Raw genomic sequence first — 18043 nt, 5'->3', positions numbered from 1 at the left:
TCATGTTGTGTGTTCAATAGTAGAGGGATTTGGTATGAGATCAAACTAGTTTTCTGAGAGGACAGTTACTGGACAATGAGGTTAAGAGGTTTTAAAAGCAAATGATGCCAAGGGAATGGGGTAGTTGGGGGAGTTTACTGTTGAAACTTCTAGCAAATGCACCTTTTACCATATTAACGCGCACACACATGCACACACTACACGCACACACTACTGGGTTTTGACATTGAAGAGGTTTTGTGTAGCACTTCCATTAATTGGTATCTACTGCCACCTACAGTTTGTATCTTAAAATTGTAGAGTGATGAAATGTGCTCAAAATCACTCAAACAGAATCGAGAATGTGTGTACCACGATTAAGTCCCAAGCCACAAATGTAATTCACTGTATACATTTTGATTTGTATTTGTAAATTGTTATATTGCATTTGGGAGTCAGGTGGCTGAGCGGTTAGGGAATTGAGCTAGTAATTTGAAGGTCGCCAGTTCGATTCCCGGCCACACCAAATGACGTTGTGTCCTTGGCCAAGGCATTTCACCCTACTTGCCTCGGGGGAATGTCCCTGTACTTACTGTAAGTCACTCTGGATAAGAACGTCTGCTAAATGACTAAATGTAATTTGAGTTACGGTATGTCTAAATGCATGTTTGCAAGTGATTTCCAAGGGCCTACGTAAAATGATTGCCATAAAAATTTGCGAGTAGGGCTTATCAGAATACGTGCTGAGCATAGGTCACATATGGCAGAACATGCCCATAGCCTCGGTACAGTGCTCTCTAGTACCACACTTGCACTTTGTGTATTGCTTATGTTCTATACAATCTGTATAAGTTTATTGTGTATTGTCCGTAAACAATATATAGCCTACATTGTCTCTATTACTTGAGTCACTAGCTACCAGTAGCACATTTCTTTTTGTACTTGGTTCCCCAAAAAATGATGGCAAGGATTTGATGACAATACATTCAAGGGCATAAGTCAACTGATCTATCACAGGGATTTGACAACAAGAAAAAGACACATTCTAAGAAGTCTCTTTATTGTTTACAACAAGGTATACAAAAAGTGTTAACATGCAAAAACTGAGAGGGTACAATTTCTTGGGAAATAGTGAAGGCTTGCGGCTGCAGCAGTTGAGGCAGTTTTATGAACTTAAAGCATCTAATCTCCACACCATATATATATACACTCTAAACCTTAAAATCCCAATACAAAACTTGCACACAGACAGACAAATGATTATGAAGAGATTAGCAAAATGATTAGATTATTAAAATTAGATTAATTAGAATAGATTATTATTAATTAGATTATTAAAAGCTAATGCAATTAGAAGCAGTGTCAAAAGACAAGGTTAAGGGTATGATCCTCAACAGATATAATGTTTACATTTGATAGCAGTACAAAATCCCCTCCCAAAATGCTTTTGTTGTGATGTAGCACAAAGCGTGAGGCAGTGGTAACAGTTACCAAAGGTTAACTCACAATATGGAATAATTAGTTTTAAAACACTGTTCATTCACAATGTTCATATCCATATCAAAAATGTTCAAAACACATGAATTATTTTCTCACTCAGACACAACCACCACCAAACCCTTATGTACCCCCAACAACTTACACAACACACAAGTAAATGCTGAGATCTAGGCTAAGGGGATAACTTGTCCCGCTATGTACAATTACAGTAATGCACTTGAAACAAACATTTTGAAAGAGAAACAGCGTTATGTAAGACAGTGTATAATAATGAATATGAATATGTAACAAATATATATACACACACACAGAATGAGTGTTTTTTTTTCTCCACCGGGTGGCACTCTTGGATTACTTTAGAATAAAACATTTACACAGCCTTACCAAGGCAAAGCAAGGCGAGTTTTTTGTATAGCACATTTCAACAACAAGGCAATTCCAAGTGCTTCACATGCAACCATTAAAAAACATCAAAACATAATGCGAAAAAAAAATCATTCAATAAAACGTTAAAAACGGTTGTAATAAAAAAGGTTGCAGTGCAGTTTAAGAAATTAAATGCTGGAGTGAGATTCAGAAATTGGTTGATACCCTTGAATCTTGTTCACTTAAAGGCACAGCAAACAGTAAAGTCTTCAATCTGGACCAGACAAAGTTTGACTTCAAAATTCACAGTCTGTGTTTGAATCGGAGATTTCAGGTTTATTTTCACATGCAGTTGTATCAACAGCTGAATATTTGTCTAAATCTCAAGCCAGTTGCTGTTCAGAAACAGTATCATGTCGAGGTTTTCCCGCGCCAGACATTTCCTTCTGTTGCGGAACATCTCATCTTTCTCAAATGCACGCTCCAAGGGGATGGCTGTGGAAACGACACCTAGTTTTCTGACAGCAATCTTGCTCAGATCTTTGAATATCTTGGAGCCTGTCATCCTCCACCATGCTAGGGGGTCCCCTCCCTCTGGAATTGAATCATGGTTGAGGTACATCGTCAAAGATTCTTCAAAGTTGAGGACTGATGATGACATCTGTCGTGATCTAGCATTTGCTTGTTGCTCTTTGATTAGCGTTTCATTTAAACTATTAACATCACCATCACTGAGTATCATGTTCTTAAATCTTGGGTCCAGGGCAGCTGTGAGTGACAATTTGTGTTTGTTTGGATTGCCAAAATGTTTTTTGCATTGTGCAAGTAGCCCGGATGAAAGCATTCCTTTTTGTTTTCCAAGATTACCCATCAGTTTTTTGAGGAGTGGAATAACGATGGAAATGGTCTCAAATCCCTTGCTTTTCATCATGGACGTGGCGTCTCTGAATGTCTGAAGAGCCAACACCATGTTCTTGACTTCTTTCAGTTCCTGTTCGTTCAGACACATGTCCTTCTTAGATCTCTGAGTTAGCACTATGGGCATAGCCTGATACTGGTCGTCAAGTCGTTCTAACATGATCAATGAACAGAGCCATCCATCATCAATGGGCTGAACCAGTTCCTTTTGCGAGAACCTCAACTGGGACTGCAGCTCTCTTAGCTTCTTCTCAGCTTCAGTGCCACTTTGGAAGAACCTGACGACTTTTCGACACTTTTTCAGCAGGACGTGAGCAGACTCACCCTTCATGGCTTCTTTGATTGCCAGGTCCAACGTGTGGGCAAAACAGGGCATGTGTGTCCAGCTTGTGTTGGCAAGAGCCTCCTTCATGTTTGGCATTTGAGCTGTTATCAATGTATGGATCTTCTCTTTTATACCCCAGACGTCTGCAATGCTTAGAAGCTGCTGTACTATGTTGACTGCTGTGGGGTCATCAACACATCTGGTGGTTTCAAGTGTATGAGACTTGTGATACCCGAGTCTGTCGACGAAGTGACATGCTACTGTGAGGTAGGGCTCTTCTGTTCTGTAGGACCACAACTCAACTGTCAGGACCATTTCATGTGCAGAGCCCAGGGCTTGCTTTAACCTGGTTTTTGTCTCATTATAGATGCTGTGAAGTTGCTCACAAAATTCGTTTGGACGGAGATTTGGCTTCAGAGCCTGCACAACAGCTTCGGCTGTGTCCAAAGGCTCCAGGTGGGCAACAAACAGGTGCAACAGGTGTCTCATGGTTGTGCAAATGTCTGGACTGCCATCTATGACAAGCAAGCCATAACATAATCATATTAAATATAATTTCAGTGTTATTGTGTTTATGTGTTTATCTATTGGTGCATGTATGTATTTTTCACGTGACAGCCCTAGTGGATGGTTACCTCGATGGCTCCTTTCCTGATGGTCTGTCGTACATTGGTATCTCATATTCCTCACTGCAATCAGAAAAATACACTTTAAGTACAGTATGTAGGTTAAGTAGGGTATGGACTCAGGTATGAGTTTAATGTAATGTAATCATTTTGCAGATGCATTTGTCCACATGAACCACTTTGAACTATTCAAATTGATAATACAAATCTTAACATACGTCTATGAAATGCTATTAAATAAAGTAATGTTTATGATTAAATCATTAATAACACTAATATCTTAATTACAAAATCTGAATGTAAGACATCGGCTGGTCACTCATCAGAGGCCAGAAACATTCTGCACAATAAGGGTGATAAGTACCTCTTTGTCTTCTTTCTCCCAACGCTAGTTCTTCACTACGCGGGAACTGGATATGACCTATCCTCCCTCCTCTGCGTCCTGGATAAGGCATCTTCCAACACTATGCACACTTCCAAAATGTAGGTCTTCAGCCTATCAAAAAGACAAAGGCATACATGGGGCTAAAAGTAAAGCATTCACATTTGAAAACAAATCATATTATACATTAGATAATTGTCAATGTAATGGAATATCATGGTGGAAGGTAATCTACCGACAAGAATCTACTTGATCTGTGTGGGACAATCGGCTGGTGTCGGGTTATTTAAATATGGATGGCCCAGCCGCGCCCATGCCTACAGGTTCATTACATTTTTGGGGGGCGAACCTTATGGAAATGTCCTTCTACCAAGTCAACTTCAATTCAAACAAAATGAATTGCGAGGAATTGTTGCAAATAAAATCATAGAAGTAAAATGTAAAAGGATTTAATCTTGACTTTTGTCAGGGGTGCATTGGTTTTCACAGGAATCTTGTGATTCTGTTATATGTTAGTTCCACAGTTTCCCATGAAATGAAAGTCAAACTTCTGGTCCAGCTCATAATCATGTACATTTACATCTCCTTTACATGCCACCTTGTCCAGCACAGTTCCTGTCATGTCAAGCTTAACATGCAAAATTACATAAATAGCATCTTACAGGCACTTATAAGAGTGCATTACTATAATACTGTCATCATTTTATTACAAAGCTTGAAGATGTATTCGTATATATTCCCATCTTGATTATCAGTGAAGATGTAAATCTGTTAGTCACAGCTAAACGGTTATGTGGTGTGCATGTTCATCTGTCAGTTAGTATCAGTTTAGTTTTATGTCTCCACCATCCTGTTACATCAGTGGTTTCACACATACATGTAATGCTCACATACAGTATTTGTATTCTGTAACTATAAATCGAGAGGGTACTTAATCCAAGTGTAGCCTAAAATGTGCTCACAAGTGACAGTCCCAGACACATCAATAACAAATACTGTAGCTGTGTTTAGACTGTGCTAGGGGATGATCATTTAATCTAGTGGTCTCCTGCGCCTGTTCATTTAACAAAGAGTAAAATCACTGGTATAGTCAGGTACTACCAAGGCATCTTAACTCTTACACACTACACCTACACTTTGTTTGTCTAATTCGGTTCACTAACGCTAACGCTAAGATAAATTGCGATGATCCATCATCACAAATGGGGAAGTGTTGTCCAACAAATGGAGTGCATGAGAGTGCTTAATGAGGGTTGGGTGTCTGTTGGTGTGTCATTGTCAAAGTGTTTGTGAGTACACAATCCATACAGGAGTTAACGTAATCCATGCCAACTGACAATCCATTATCTAGCATATCTAGAACCAGACTCGGATCTAGAACAAATGAAATGGGGGGGCATTCTTGATATTGAATGTATAGCCAATGCCAGTGTTTCTTATTTATACTAAAACAAAAATATTTTTTGAGAGGGCAGAGAGCCGACCCTGTCTAGAACACACCAAGACTGACACTCATTGTGGTGACAAAATATGTGATTTCCTTCCCAAAACAGAGAAACTGAGACAAGCACGAGGAAGAAAACAATTGTTTCATACATGCACAGATTTTTTGTCTTGAGAAATATCAACATCCTGTCTACTGTCATGGACCTCTGACCCCACCAGTAAGTCAGCAGAAGTATGTCTGACAGACAGTCAATATTAATCTGTATTGATTCAATATTGCTTTCTCCCAGGGCTCCCTATGTTCCGGAAAGGGCACTGTAGAAGCACTTTACTGTACTGCTTTCTAGTCAACCTGCGTTCACTCAGCATTGAAGTATGCATGCAAAGCAAACCTATTCCCCAGCCCTGCCTTCATTTGTTGTCTGCTCTTGTTGTCCTTTCTTAGCATGGAGATGAAAGAGACAGACTTGAAACCCTTTTCCTGAAATCTCACAGCTTCAAGAGCTTCCAAAGAAAATGTGTAAGCGAAGCCTTGAAAGTGGGATAGCATGAAGTAGTTGGGGGTAGTGGGGGAGTTCTGAAACATTTGGAGCATTGGGAAAAAAATTTTTTTTCAAATTGTACCACCCCTCAGGCAGTAGTGTTTGTGATTATAATAACGCAATTTAGAAATTTGGCAACCACTGGAATGCCGTACATGGAGTCCGGCCAGGGGCCTTACGTTTGAAATCAGAATCTTGCTTTTTCTCCCTCAAATGTAAGGATCCTAGCATGTCCTTTTGAAAAGACTTGTGCGTGCAGACCCCAGTGGAAATGACTTCCCATCTGCAGAATAGCCATCCTTCCAGGTCCAATGAGGACCTCTGGTCCACCAAGTAGGCTGGGTGACGAGCTTTGCTCTGCACAACAGAGATGTGTGATTAGGCTGTTTATAGGGAAGCCGAGAGTGACACGCCATGACACGACAGCACTTCCGCACGCCATTCTTTGACATCAGGCATCCTGCCCATTGCCATGGAGAGGCAGACCCACGATTCCTTTCATTTGTCCACTCAGGGTTTCCTGCTGTCAGTGGCAGATATCCGGGGCAGGGACAGTGCCCCCCCCCCTCCCCTCCCCAGCAGCAGTTTGACCCCTGTAGGGTTGAGGGGGCCAGCTTCCTTCCCTAGGGAGGGTGGGGGGGGGGCACAGGGGCTGCCACAGGGAGGTAGTGGCCTCGCTTGGAGGGTGAAGTGAGGGCCAGTCGTGTTTACAGAACACACGGGCGTGTCCTTCACTTCCTCTCCCCTTCAGGAGTCAAGGAGGGCGTTGGGATGGAGATTCCAAAACACGACACACGGAGGGAACGGACGGATGCCTCCACACTCCATCATCTGCTCCTCCCTTCCGTCTCCTGCCTTCATTTTTGTTAGGTTTAGTGTGTGTGTGCGTGTGAGAGAAAGAGAGAGAGAGAAAGAGAGAGAGACAGTGAGAGAGAGAGAGAGAGATAGAGAGAGAGAGACTGGGGTGAGACCCACTCTAGGATTCTCTCTATGACTCAAGCCCTTGTTAGAGCTGACCCATTTGAATACAATTTGCTTTATTTAAACAATTCAAATTAAAATGTGTACGTATGTATATGTAATGGGTATAACACAAAATGTATTCATGGTTTAAACTGTGAGATGTGTTAAGAGACTGCCCTATGCGCATGTGTGACACATATCTTCACTCTCCCTGCCTTTTTGGAATGCATTTCTCCTTCTTGTTGCAATGGCAAGAGGCATTCTTGTTGTAGTTTAGAATGTAAATCGCCATGTGCATAATGTGCATTCAGAAAACAACCATTGGGCCAGACCATGTGAATTTAGGTTGGTTGAGGGGCAGTTCTATGGGCGTATGTGAAGCCCTCTGTGACATGCTTGCGTGTAAAAAGGGCTATGCAAATACATTTGATTTGAATTTAGCAGCATTTTCACTGTCAGTCAAGTCTGAGTTGGCAGGCTAGCTGGCTCGTCTAGCTTGGTAATGTACAACAGGCTTGGTAATAGCGTATATTTTTTATGATACTTAGCTAACCTTTCTTAGAATCGTCTAGCATTACTATTTACATCCCAGTCCCAGTCATGGGGGATTTGCATGATCCAAAGAGATGTGCGAAACGTGATCGAAGGCTTGAAAGTCCTCAGCAATGTGGGCAGAGTCATCGTGGGGTTTATCACATTGTTTGGCCTCATTTCTTTCTTTGATCTAGGCTTCCCAGAATATCTCAAGTTCACCTTTGACTTCCCAGAAGGTCATAATGAATTTGGATGGGCCCAAGCTGAATGCAAAAGATACAGCTGCTGAAAACAAGTTGTTTGCATACAAAGGGAAATCCTTGTGCACATTGTTAGTAGTAGTTAGATCTATCCTTCTCTTTTTGTATTTCATTCACCCAATCACACCGATGGCTGTGTAAACCATGCAAGGCTCGTTTGGGGCACTTAGGGCTCTTCAGACAACCTGCTCTCCTACCTGTGACAAGCTCGATTCATCTCGTCTTAGTCTTGATTTTAGTGTGGCAACATCAACACCAGTAGGTAGTGTCAAAGTACGACCTATACAATGATAATCGGGGGGGGTCAACTTCTTTTCCAGGGCGTTAAGTAATATTTACGATTACAGGTAAGAACAATATATAAATGTATTGACCCCCCCGTCCTGTTGCTTTGACCTCTTTTGGGGGGGGTCCAAGTCTTAATTAGGGGGTCAAGCCCCCCCAAGCCCCCCCGTAATTCGAACCCTAGTCATTAGTGATGGGCATTCCGGCTCTTTTCCGTGAGCCGGCTCGTTTGACTCAGTTCACTGAAAAGAGCCGGCTCATATACATGAACGCGCACTCACTACTTTTCTGCCCGCCTTTTTGGAGTGCATTTCTCCTCTATCTGCCACGGCGAGAGGCTTTCTTGCAGTAGTTTAGAATGTACATCGCCATGTGCATAATGTGCATTCAGAAAACAACCTCTGGTTCCCGTGTCTGTCTTCACATCTACCCAAAGACCCGAAGAACTTCCTGTTCTGACCAAGATGACAGGGAGTGGGGACCATGCATGTTGGACGTCTGCTGGATGACAGGAGGTGGGGACCATGCTGGATTCCACCCATGTGTGTTGGTGCCCATGCCAGGTTCCAAAAGTGATGATAGCAAGATTTCAGCTTGAGCTGGGATCTGATACCAGGCTGTTCATGTGCAGGGCAGGTGCTTAACCATTGTGCCACCGAGGACCCTCTTCACCCTACATGGAAAAGTTACACTTATCTTTAAAGACATACTATCATATTGCACATGACAGAATGGAACTGTCCCCCAGCAGGATTTGAACCCAGGTGAGCCAGGACCAGAGAGCAGCCTGCATCTTGCACATGCTTATCCACTGGGATACCAGAGCCCTGATTAAACTGCCTTCAGAATTCAAATATATCTTTGAGAGAGGCCCACTTTCAGCTTTCATCCAAAAGCACCTTGGGGGATATGAACCTTCAACCTCTTGATTAGCAGTCAGCCACTTCAACCACTGAGCTAACCTTTCCAGCCCAGATAATGGATGTGGACAGTCATACTAGCTCATAATCATCCACTCATTAGCAAAACACACCTGGCAAGAGTTTGTATTGATTAGCAATCAGATTACATGACCAACAATCACCAGGATAGAAACAATATGCAGCCATTTTGAGGACTTGGTTCTCCATTGACCCTATGTTAAAGCTAGATGTGCTAACTGTTTCTATCCTGGTGATTATTGCATTAGATCAAATTGATCAGGATATGTCATTTCATCCAAAACACACATACTAACCCCTTTTGTCATTTACCCCAAAACACACTAACTAAGCCCTTTGGTCATTTTCCCCCAAACACACATACTAACCCCTTTGGTCATTTCATCCAAAACACACATACTAACCCCTTTGGTCATTTCATCCAAAACACACATACTAACCCCTTTGGTCATTTCATCCAAAACACACATACTAACCCCTTTGGTCATTTCATCCAAAACACCTTATTTAGATCACCTTTATTTAGTTACCTTTTGAACTTTTGGGAATTATTTTCAATCTTATGAATCCTTATTCTGGCATTAAAAAACAGTGTGGTCTGCACTTTGTTGCATTTCAATCGTTTTCATTTCCTGCTCAGTCTGTGTTGTGTGTTTATACTCTGTCAATAAAAGTAAAACCAGGTTTTGTCTCATGTGTCTAAATGTGGGATCAACTGGAAAATAATGTTGCCGTATTACATTTTCAATTAATTACAATAGTTTGAGTTGGACAAACGTGAATCAATGTATTATTTGTTCGTTATTCGTTAGTTAATAAATACAATCATTTTATTGTTGCTGTCTTTGATGAAAATGAGGACAAACAATCAATGTCATTGAGTTAATGTCATTATTTCATTATAGCTGTATTTTCATCAAAATGAGTTGGGACTACACAGGCTATATTTATTGGATGGGAATCCAGCCCACAATTAAATTGAGTTCATACAATCAAGTTTTGTCTTTTCTTCTTCCAGTGTGGAGCCTGGTTGGCTCTGCTGTACTCAGTGTAACCAAGACAATATTGTTGACCTCTTAGCAATGTAGAGGAGAACCCAGAGACTGAGCAGTCTCCCTCACCCAGAGCACGCAGCCCATTTGAAGGACAAATGACCTCAACGTCATTGACGAGTATCTTAAATTTCACAGGAGTACAGAATAATCGAGTGAAATGCATAAATGTATTAAATAAATATTTTCCCCCTGGCACAAATAAGACAGGGAATGAATGTCTCTGAGCTGGGGAACTGTTCTTACTCGGATTATCAGGGAAAACTAATTGACACGTCTTGCAATAGTCCTTCGACTGCTTCTACCAACCCTCTGACATGCACTGGCCAATCGTATTTGTACAATTGTATGTGTGACTCGCCAACATTCCAGAATGCAACCTCAGATGTTTTTCTTGTGAAGAGCTAGCTAATGGAGTGTACACAATCCTCGTATCAAGTCTCTCTGTTTGACCTCGACTATGTTTTGGGATTTCTTCTATTGACCTGTGATTCGGCTGTAAATCTTAACACGTGGATCCTTCTCAGTGCCCTGTGTTGTCTCAGAGAGAGACTGGGTTTTTGTGTTATATCCACTCAATCTTGTTTACCTAGCTGGTTCTGATCTTTGGTGTAGATAGGAATAGACTTCACCCAGAACCTCAAGCTCAGGAACACCAAACTGTCAAATTCATATTCACTGAAGAGTTTAACCAAGGATTATTCCAGCCTGTGGAATTGTACTGGTCCATGTTAAAACACAGGAAACCGAGAGGAGTGTGATTATCAATGTCAGTTGTGGAACCTTCCAGGAACCTTTCTCTCGTGTGAGGATGAGGACCACACACAGGGCCAACCCCGCATCTCAACTGCTGGATATGGGTCTATGCACATACCCACGTCGTATCATTCCATTCAAAAGGCAAATGTGTCTGAAAGCCTGAATCTATGTTCCAGTTCACAGGAACATTTTAAGGGCTGAAAGGCTCTCCTATTTCCGTGTCATTGGAAGTTCTTTTGAAGTGTGTGACCAAGTGAGGGATGTTGGAACGGGCACTTGTTGGAGGATACTTTATTCTACACTATCCAACGTGAGTGATAAAGTGACTTCATGCAGGAGAACGTGACTGTGCCTTGTACCTGGGAAGACTGGCAAACTTGTTAGGGCTGGCTGGTGGACCCAAGCGCATGACACAAGGCATAGAGGGGCAGGGCAGGGGGGAGGGGGGGGTTATTGAAACAACAGGAAGACCGGAGGAACAATAAAGGGCAGACATGACAGGCAGGCAGGCAGGGCAGGGATGATGTAGCTGGCGGCTCTGCAGACAAAAGGTGAGTTAGGATCTTTTCAAAAGCTGAATGAATCTGATTCCAGCCAACAAGACTGAGTAAACAGAGCAGAAGATCTGGCGGTGAGTGGAGGGAACACCAGGATTGAAATACTGTCGGGTTGATGAAGTGATGGATGGCAGGTGTCTGGAATGCGGGAGCCTGGAATCAGACAGACAGGGAGGAAGTGGAGGGCGTGACAACACTGGGATCCCACTGATCCCCTGCTCCTTCCTCACAAGGCTCAACTTGATCCTGATTGAACCACATACTTTTTTTTCAGTCTTCCGTGCCTCAGAGGAACCAGGTCAATTCAACTGCACTATCCCAGACTGCACTGCTGCGGGTCAGAAGGCAACCTGTTCCCCTGTTAGGAAACAGAGATGCTATTTTGGAAATGTTTAAGGCACCATATTAGGGATGTGAACTCACAGGCCTCCAGTATTCCTCTCTCACACTCTCTGTCTGACCACAGAGCAGCAGAGCCCTGCACTGTATCCACAAGACTGCCTATGCCTGCTAACGTCATGAAATTCACATCTCTCTTTCTGTAAAAACATGCAGCGGTCCAACAGTATACTGGCTTTCAGAGAGATGATTAAGTTTGAAAATGGAAGGCAGAGAGACCACAGTAGAGAGCATTGAAACATTTTGCACCAGGGTGACATTCAGTGGATTTCACCTACAGAACATAAAATAACACTCTGCCAATGCTGTCTGGGTTTGGCTCGGGTGCAAAGCAGACCCTTGCTTCGTGAGAATGACCATTAAATGAATCTCTCTCTCTCTCTCTCATACACACAAACACAGGCACACACATATCAGTGATAAGTTGGGGCTAAACCATCAAAGCATCATGGCTTCTCCTGGCCTGTTGTTGTTCCTGCTCGGAGATACAAACCACTGAGGGGATATCATTGCCACGAACGCCAGATTGGATGATGTCATGTTTGATAACCGTTATCAAATACTAGATGGGTCAGGTGGGCTTTGGTCACGTTGGCAGATGTGTGTGTGTGTGTGCACCTGACCACTGAAGTGGAATGACTGGCTTTGGTGAATTCGACCGGTGTGGAAATGCACGTGTGTGTGTGCGTGTGTGCTCAAATGTGCGTGTGCATGCATATGTACGTGTGTGTTTGTATGTATGCGTGTGCGCACTTATGCAAATCAACCTCGTAGCCAAATGAACTGAAGGCCCGTTGAGAAAGACTCTTTGATGCGGTCTTATCTCATGTCCAAATGCCTACGGGTATCTACCCCTGAGATCTGACTTCCTGCTTCCTTAATATGATGCGCAACTTAGATACGGCAGCGTTGCTGTGCGTGTGTGTTTTTGTGAGTGAGACACCTGGACCAACAACCCAGGTGACATGCCATCTGGCAAAGTGTGTGTGTACTCAGCCACTCTCTGTTGGTGGTGGGGGGGGGGGGGGGGTAGTGGGGGGGGGCGGGGGGGATGAGGAGGAATATAAATGGGCACAAACGTTGGAGGCAGGTAAGTTGGCCTGCAAACAGGAAGTGCTGTTTTAGCGAATAGGCAGATATTTGCTGCCGCATCAGATTAGCCTCACACACACACACACACACACACACACACACACACACACACACACACACACACACATGAATACATATCTACACACACACACACACACACACAATCACTTTATCAGTCATAGCTTTGCACTCTGCACTAGAATCTAAAGGAGATCTCAAACAACAACAACAACAACAACAGGAGACTAAGTGTTTCCTATGCACACAGCATCCAGGCACACAAACCCCCCAGCACAAGTGAGGTGTGAGGTGGCGTGTGGCCTCCAGGGGGCGTGTTACCACACAGACAGGAAGACACGGATTAACCAGGCTGGTCGAGCCAGTACGTTTCATCACCCAGGGCAACACAGCAGCAGACAGTGTGTGTCGATATATTTGTCTTTTGGTGATCGCACGCACACAGGCAGACCTACACACTCACACACACACACGCCTAGGTGTTCTTTACATGGTGGAGCCCAGCACAGTTAATGTAGGACGTGTCTGGTGTGGGTATTTCTAAATGGCTATCCCAGGTAGTCTAGCATGATGCTGGGTGCCTTGGGCGTTATCAGACCCGCCACCAAAGCCCAGCAGCTTTCCTCAAGCCCCCAGCCTTGGCCAGAGGTCACCTGTCTTGTCGTCTGTGGATTCTCCCTCCGTCCTCACTACAGTAGCATGGGATATAGCGATCGTCACACAATCTACAATCGTATCTGAAAACAACTTCGAAAGTGTCGCTTTGTTTTATTGGAGGCTGTACAGTGATGTGCGTTAGCTGAGGTGTGAAGTGATTTGGTGGGACTGTGCTGCTGGTTGATGTGGCTGCGGGCCAGGTCACAAGGCCAGGGTCTTCTTTTTTAGGGGTCAAAATGAACTGGGCTCTGCCCTTTGTCTCTCTGTCTCTCTGTCTCTCTGTCTCTCTGTCTCTCTGTCTCTCTGTCTCTCTGTCTCTCTGTCTCTCTGTCTCTCTTCACTCTCTTCTCTCTCTTCTCTCTCTCAGAGAGCACGTGTTTCTTACTGACCGCCCTTGGCATGCACAGAGGAATATTAAACACATTTGGCTGCTGACTCACGCTCTGCTATATTATCCAGAGATTTAAATCGAATCAAAGCAGCCTCTGAATCTTGACTACAACATCAGAGACAAATACTTGGAATCAGGTTTCTGTCAGCAAAAGCAGCAAACTCAAAATGTGTCCCTCTATTTCATCACAAACATCCTGCCAAATCTGTTGACCCTTTACGGTTTGAGATATCAGCACTTCCTGGGTTTCGTACCTTTGGACTGGGGCCAGTGTCCTTGACACAGGAATGGGGATGGGAGTGAGAATGTATGGTAGTCCTCCAAGATTTGCTCTGTGAGAGGCACGATGAACCATTGGGAAACCATCGATTTGTCCTGGTCACCCAGTCACTCCCACACTCACAGTAGAGTAGATAACGGGAGAGCTGAGCTGTAGGCCTGAGAGGACGTATTCCAGATAAAATACTCTGGGAACTTCTTCATGCCAAAAGAGAGAGAGAGACATAGAGAGAGAGACAGAGAGAGAGAGAGACAGTGACAAAGAGGAATGGTGGGGAAAATAGAGCGGGGAGGCGAGAGAGAGAATGAAGGAAAGGACAGAAGACACGAAAGGGCGTGAGAATGAGCAGATGCGAAAAGAATAATGTAGAAAAAATAACGACTTGGAAAGTGAACAGAATCAATAGCCCGTTTAACATGGTAACGGATCTGACAGGCAAGACTCTGGACATTGTCCCCAGTTTAACAAGCTAGTGATGATTGAGAGGTGCGTTTGTTCATCACACTCCCTGCCTGTAGAGGCTGGGTGTGATAAGCTGGCTCTGTCATCTGGAAGCTTCCACGGTCATCTACTAGGTGTTGATGTCTCACTGCCCCGTCAAGTGAAAAACTCTGGTGGGGCGTCAACAGGGTTCAACCACTCCAGACGGGTCGATGGTCCATGAAGTGATAGAGAAGGCTGTTTGAGAATCCTTTTCAATGCTTTTTGTGTGTGCTTTGAACCCTCCGGGTTGGGGCAGGAAGAGAGGTGCACAGTGGGTGCTCCTGTGCAAGCCAACGTACAAGGGACTTCAGAGTGTCTTAACGGGCCTCATAACTGGGGAACCAACTGCGAACGCAAGACCCCAGCTCTCCGATACACTTTAGGAGACATGATACGTCTCTGGCTGGTACACTGCCTGCCCCCATTCCACATTCACTAACCTCATGAAATATGAGAGAGCCGGACTGAAGGCATCGCCTCCCTCTATAAACATCGGCAGGGAGATCTCGCTCTCCGTTCCTGGGGAACAGCGTGATGGATTAGAAATGGGTCCAGATAGGGTGAGCCCTGGTAGGTCACCTCGAGTCATCCCTGGTTGGTTGGTGTCCTACATACACCCGTTACATACTGTACAGTACAGTCTCTTTTCTAGAATGTGAGTCATCGTTTCAGGCCGTGCCTTCCAGAGTCTAGGGTTGCATAGACCAGCGTCAGGTGAGGGGTTCCCGTACAGAATGTTCGTTAGGAACGTTCCATCGATGAGCCACTCCTCCAGCATCACTCCCAATGGACAGCAAATACAAGACGGATCGATATGGTTTCTCCTCCCACCTCACCGGCTTTCACACAGGATGGCTTATGAACATCTTCGTATCGTGTACGTTCCCTAACTGTGCTCCCTAACTGTGCTCCCTAACTGTGCTCCCTTACTGTGCTCCCTGACTGCGCTCCCTAACTGCGCTCCCTAACTGTGCTCCCTGACTGCGCTCCCTGACTGCGCTCCCTGACTGAGCTCCCTGACTGCGCTCCCTGACTGCGCTCCCTAACTGCGCTCCCTGACTGCGCTCCCTAACTGTGCTCCCTAACTGTGCTCTATACTGAAACAGCATCTCTCTACTCCTCCAGGCTCCTGCATCACAGGCCTGGGCCTGCGCCCCTGGCTGTGTGCCTGTGCCTCAAGCGGTGGCCTGCCAACGTCCCCTTTGTGTGTGACACAGTCAGAGAGCAGCACAACGGCAGACAGAGGGGACACAAGTCTCACCGGCTGTTCCTCGTGTGACCTGCAGGGGGTAGGAGAGGGACCGTGCTGGTCCGGTGTGTCTGACCCTGTATAGATGACAGCCAATCACACCCTTATCTCAGCAGTTTGAGGGCAAGTTTCTGAGCCCGCTGCCCAGGAAAACTGGTTCCAAAGTGGCATCAACTCCCAGCTGGTCTAGAGGTTCCACTTACGTCTATGGGTTGGGGGCGGGGTTATCGTGATCAACCAAGAACAATTGAAGCTGAAAAAAATACAAAAATAAACTGAGCTTCATTGAAGAACTTGCATTGATTGTCCTTCTCCTCTGGTTTCAGCAACAACATGGACTTACAATCTAAACAGTGGTCCGTGGAGGAGACAAACTGTCTCCTTGCACTGCGGTCCTCAGCGGAAACACACAAGAAACAAAGCCAACAAATCCAGCATGAGATGAGGTTCAACAGAAACGTCAAACAAATAAACAGCAAACTAATGAAGTTACTCTTGCTAGTGTTGCAGAGTAGGCGGAGACAGACATATACAGTGACGTAATGATAGGGCTCTCTGGCTGGGCTGACCGGTGGAAAGGCAAACATGTTCTTAGACGGTTTGCAAGTTGAAGCAACTGCGACCTGGCACTTGAAACAACCCAGAAGTAAAGTTTGTATTGTTGGAGATCAGATATCAGACTTATTTTTCGGAACATGTTCAGCTGTACCCAGCTAGCTTGCCTCCTAGCATTTCACAGTAACTGTCAAAGCGTTCACAAACTTTGACAACTGTGCAGTACCTGTACAACCCCAAACCTATGGCATTTGCATCCATGAAAAAAACCAACGTCTCTCTCCCTCTCTCTCCCTCTCCCTCTCCCTCTCCCTCTCCCTCTCCCTCTCCCTCTCCCTCTCCCTCTCTCCCTCTCTCTCCCTCTCTCCCCCTCTCCCCCTCTCCCCCTCTCCCCCTCTCTCCCCCTCTCTCTCTCTCTCTCCCCCTCTCTCTCTCTCTCTCTCTCTCTCTCTCTCTCTCTCTCTCTCTCTCTCTCTCTCTCTCTCTCTCTCTCTCTCTCTCTCTCTCTCTCTCTCTCTCTCACACACACACACACACACACACACACACACGAGGCAGGGAAAAAAGACGTGGGTGCTGGTATGATGTCCATGCTTACAGAGGGAGGGTGGTGGGCCAGAGAAAAGGACAACAGAGACATTTCCCTGCTTTGTCTCGCCAGGCGCGGCTTCCTGGGCGGGGGTGGCCTTTATCAGACCTTGCAGGTAGGGGGCACTGGGCTCCTATCTCTCCTCTCTGGACTGTAAACACACACACACACCCTGCCAAGGAGCGGCAAGGACAAAGGAGCGTGTGGCTCTCTGGTAACTCACCCAGATGATGTGTCAGACGTCCAACTCCCTCTGGGACTTGAGGCTGCGTATGCAGCTGGAGTTCGTCTGAGGATAAGAGCAGACAATCGGAGGGATTTGCTGTGCTGCGGCTGTCGTGTTTACACACACACGCTTGGTTCACCTCAGGACTGCCGAGGGCCGTCACCAGTCTGCCACATTTCTGCCCGTCTGGACCAAGACGCCTCTGCCAAAAGAGAGACGGTGCTATGCACAAATAATTTATGTTTTATGGATGTGCGTAAGAGAATGTGTGTGTGCGTGTGTGTGTGGGGGGGAGAGAGAATGTGTGTGAGTACCCGTGCGTAGTATGGGAATAGTATTCACAACAACGACGTTCCACGCAGGCCAACAGGCTTGCCCATGACATGCAGCAACATCTGCTCCTTGTCCGTCCAATCAGAGCTACCCAGACAGATAAAGGTTGACCTCCAGACTACGCTAAGACCTTAGTCACGTGACAAGAAGAGCCCACCCCTTTCTTCTCTTCCTACCACAAACCAAAAAGACATCCATGGCTCACTAACACTTGTCTCTCTGTTCTCAGTCCGGAGCAGAATAGCATACCTGATTGCCAAGCTGAAATCCCCCATGATATGGAACAATGCTGTACTGATTGGGTGCCAAAGCAAGCATGGAGTATCTTGCTCTGAT

The 18043-nt window shown here is 45.0% G+C and overlaps 1 protein-coding gene across 2 annotated transcripts; it reads right to left on the bottom strand.

The window, feature by feature from the left end:
* Positions 1-1020: 1020 nt before the first annotated feature.
* On the bottom strand, positions 1021-4394 carry si:ch211-152f22.4 (E3 SUMO-protein ligase ZBED1). 2 transcript variants are annotated; one of them, XM_047032173.1, is made up of 4 exons: positions 4332-4394; positions 4079-4210; positions 3724-3777; positions 1021-3603 (listed from the first exon to the last, which is right to left on the bottom strand). In XM_047032173.1, exons 2-4 carry the CDS (start codon positions 4167-4169, stop codon positions 2222-2224), a joined length of 1527 nt encoding a protein of 508 aa, XP_046888129.1. In that variant the 5' UTR covers positions 4170-4210; positions 4332-4394; the 3' UTR covers positions 1021-2221. The 2 variants fall into 2 exon arrangements, with proteins under 2 accessions (XP_046888129.1, XP_046888130.1); XM_047032174.1 differs by having other exon boundaries at positions 4336-4358.
* Between the last annotated feature and the right edge of the window lie 13649 nt (positions 4395-18043).

Source organism: Hypomesus transpacificus, chromosome 13, assembly GCF_021917145.1.
Source record: "Hypomesus transpacificus isolate Combined female chromosome 13, fHypTra1, whole genome shotgun sequence".
NCBI lineage: Eukaryota > Metazoa > Chordata > Actinopteri > Osmeriformes > Osmeridae > Hypomesus > Hypomesus transpacificus.
Note: the sequence above shows the minus strand (reverse complement) of the source record. Positions and strands in the feature narration are given on the sequence as shown.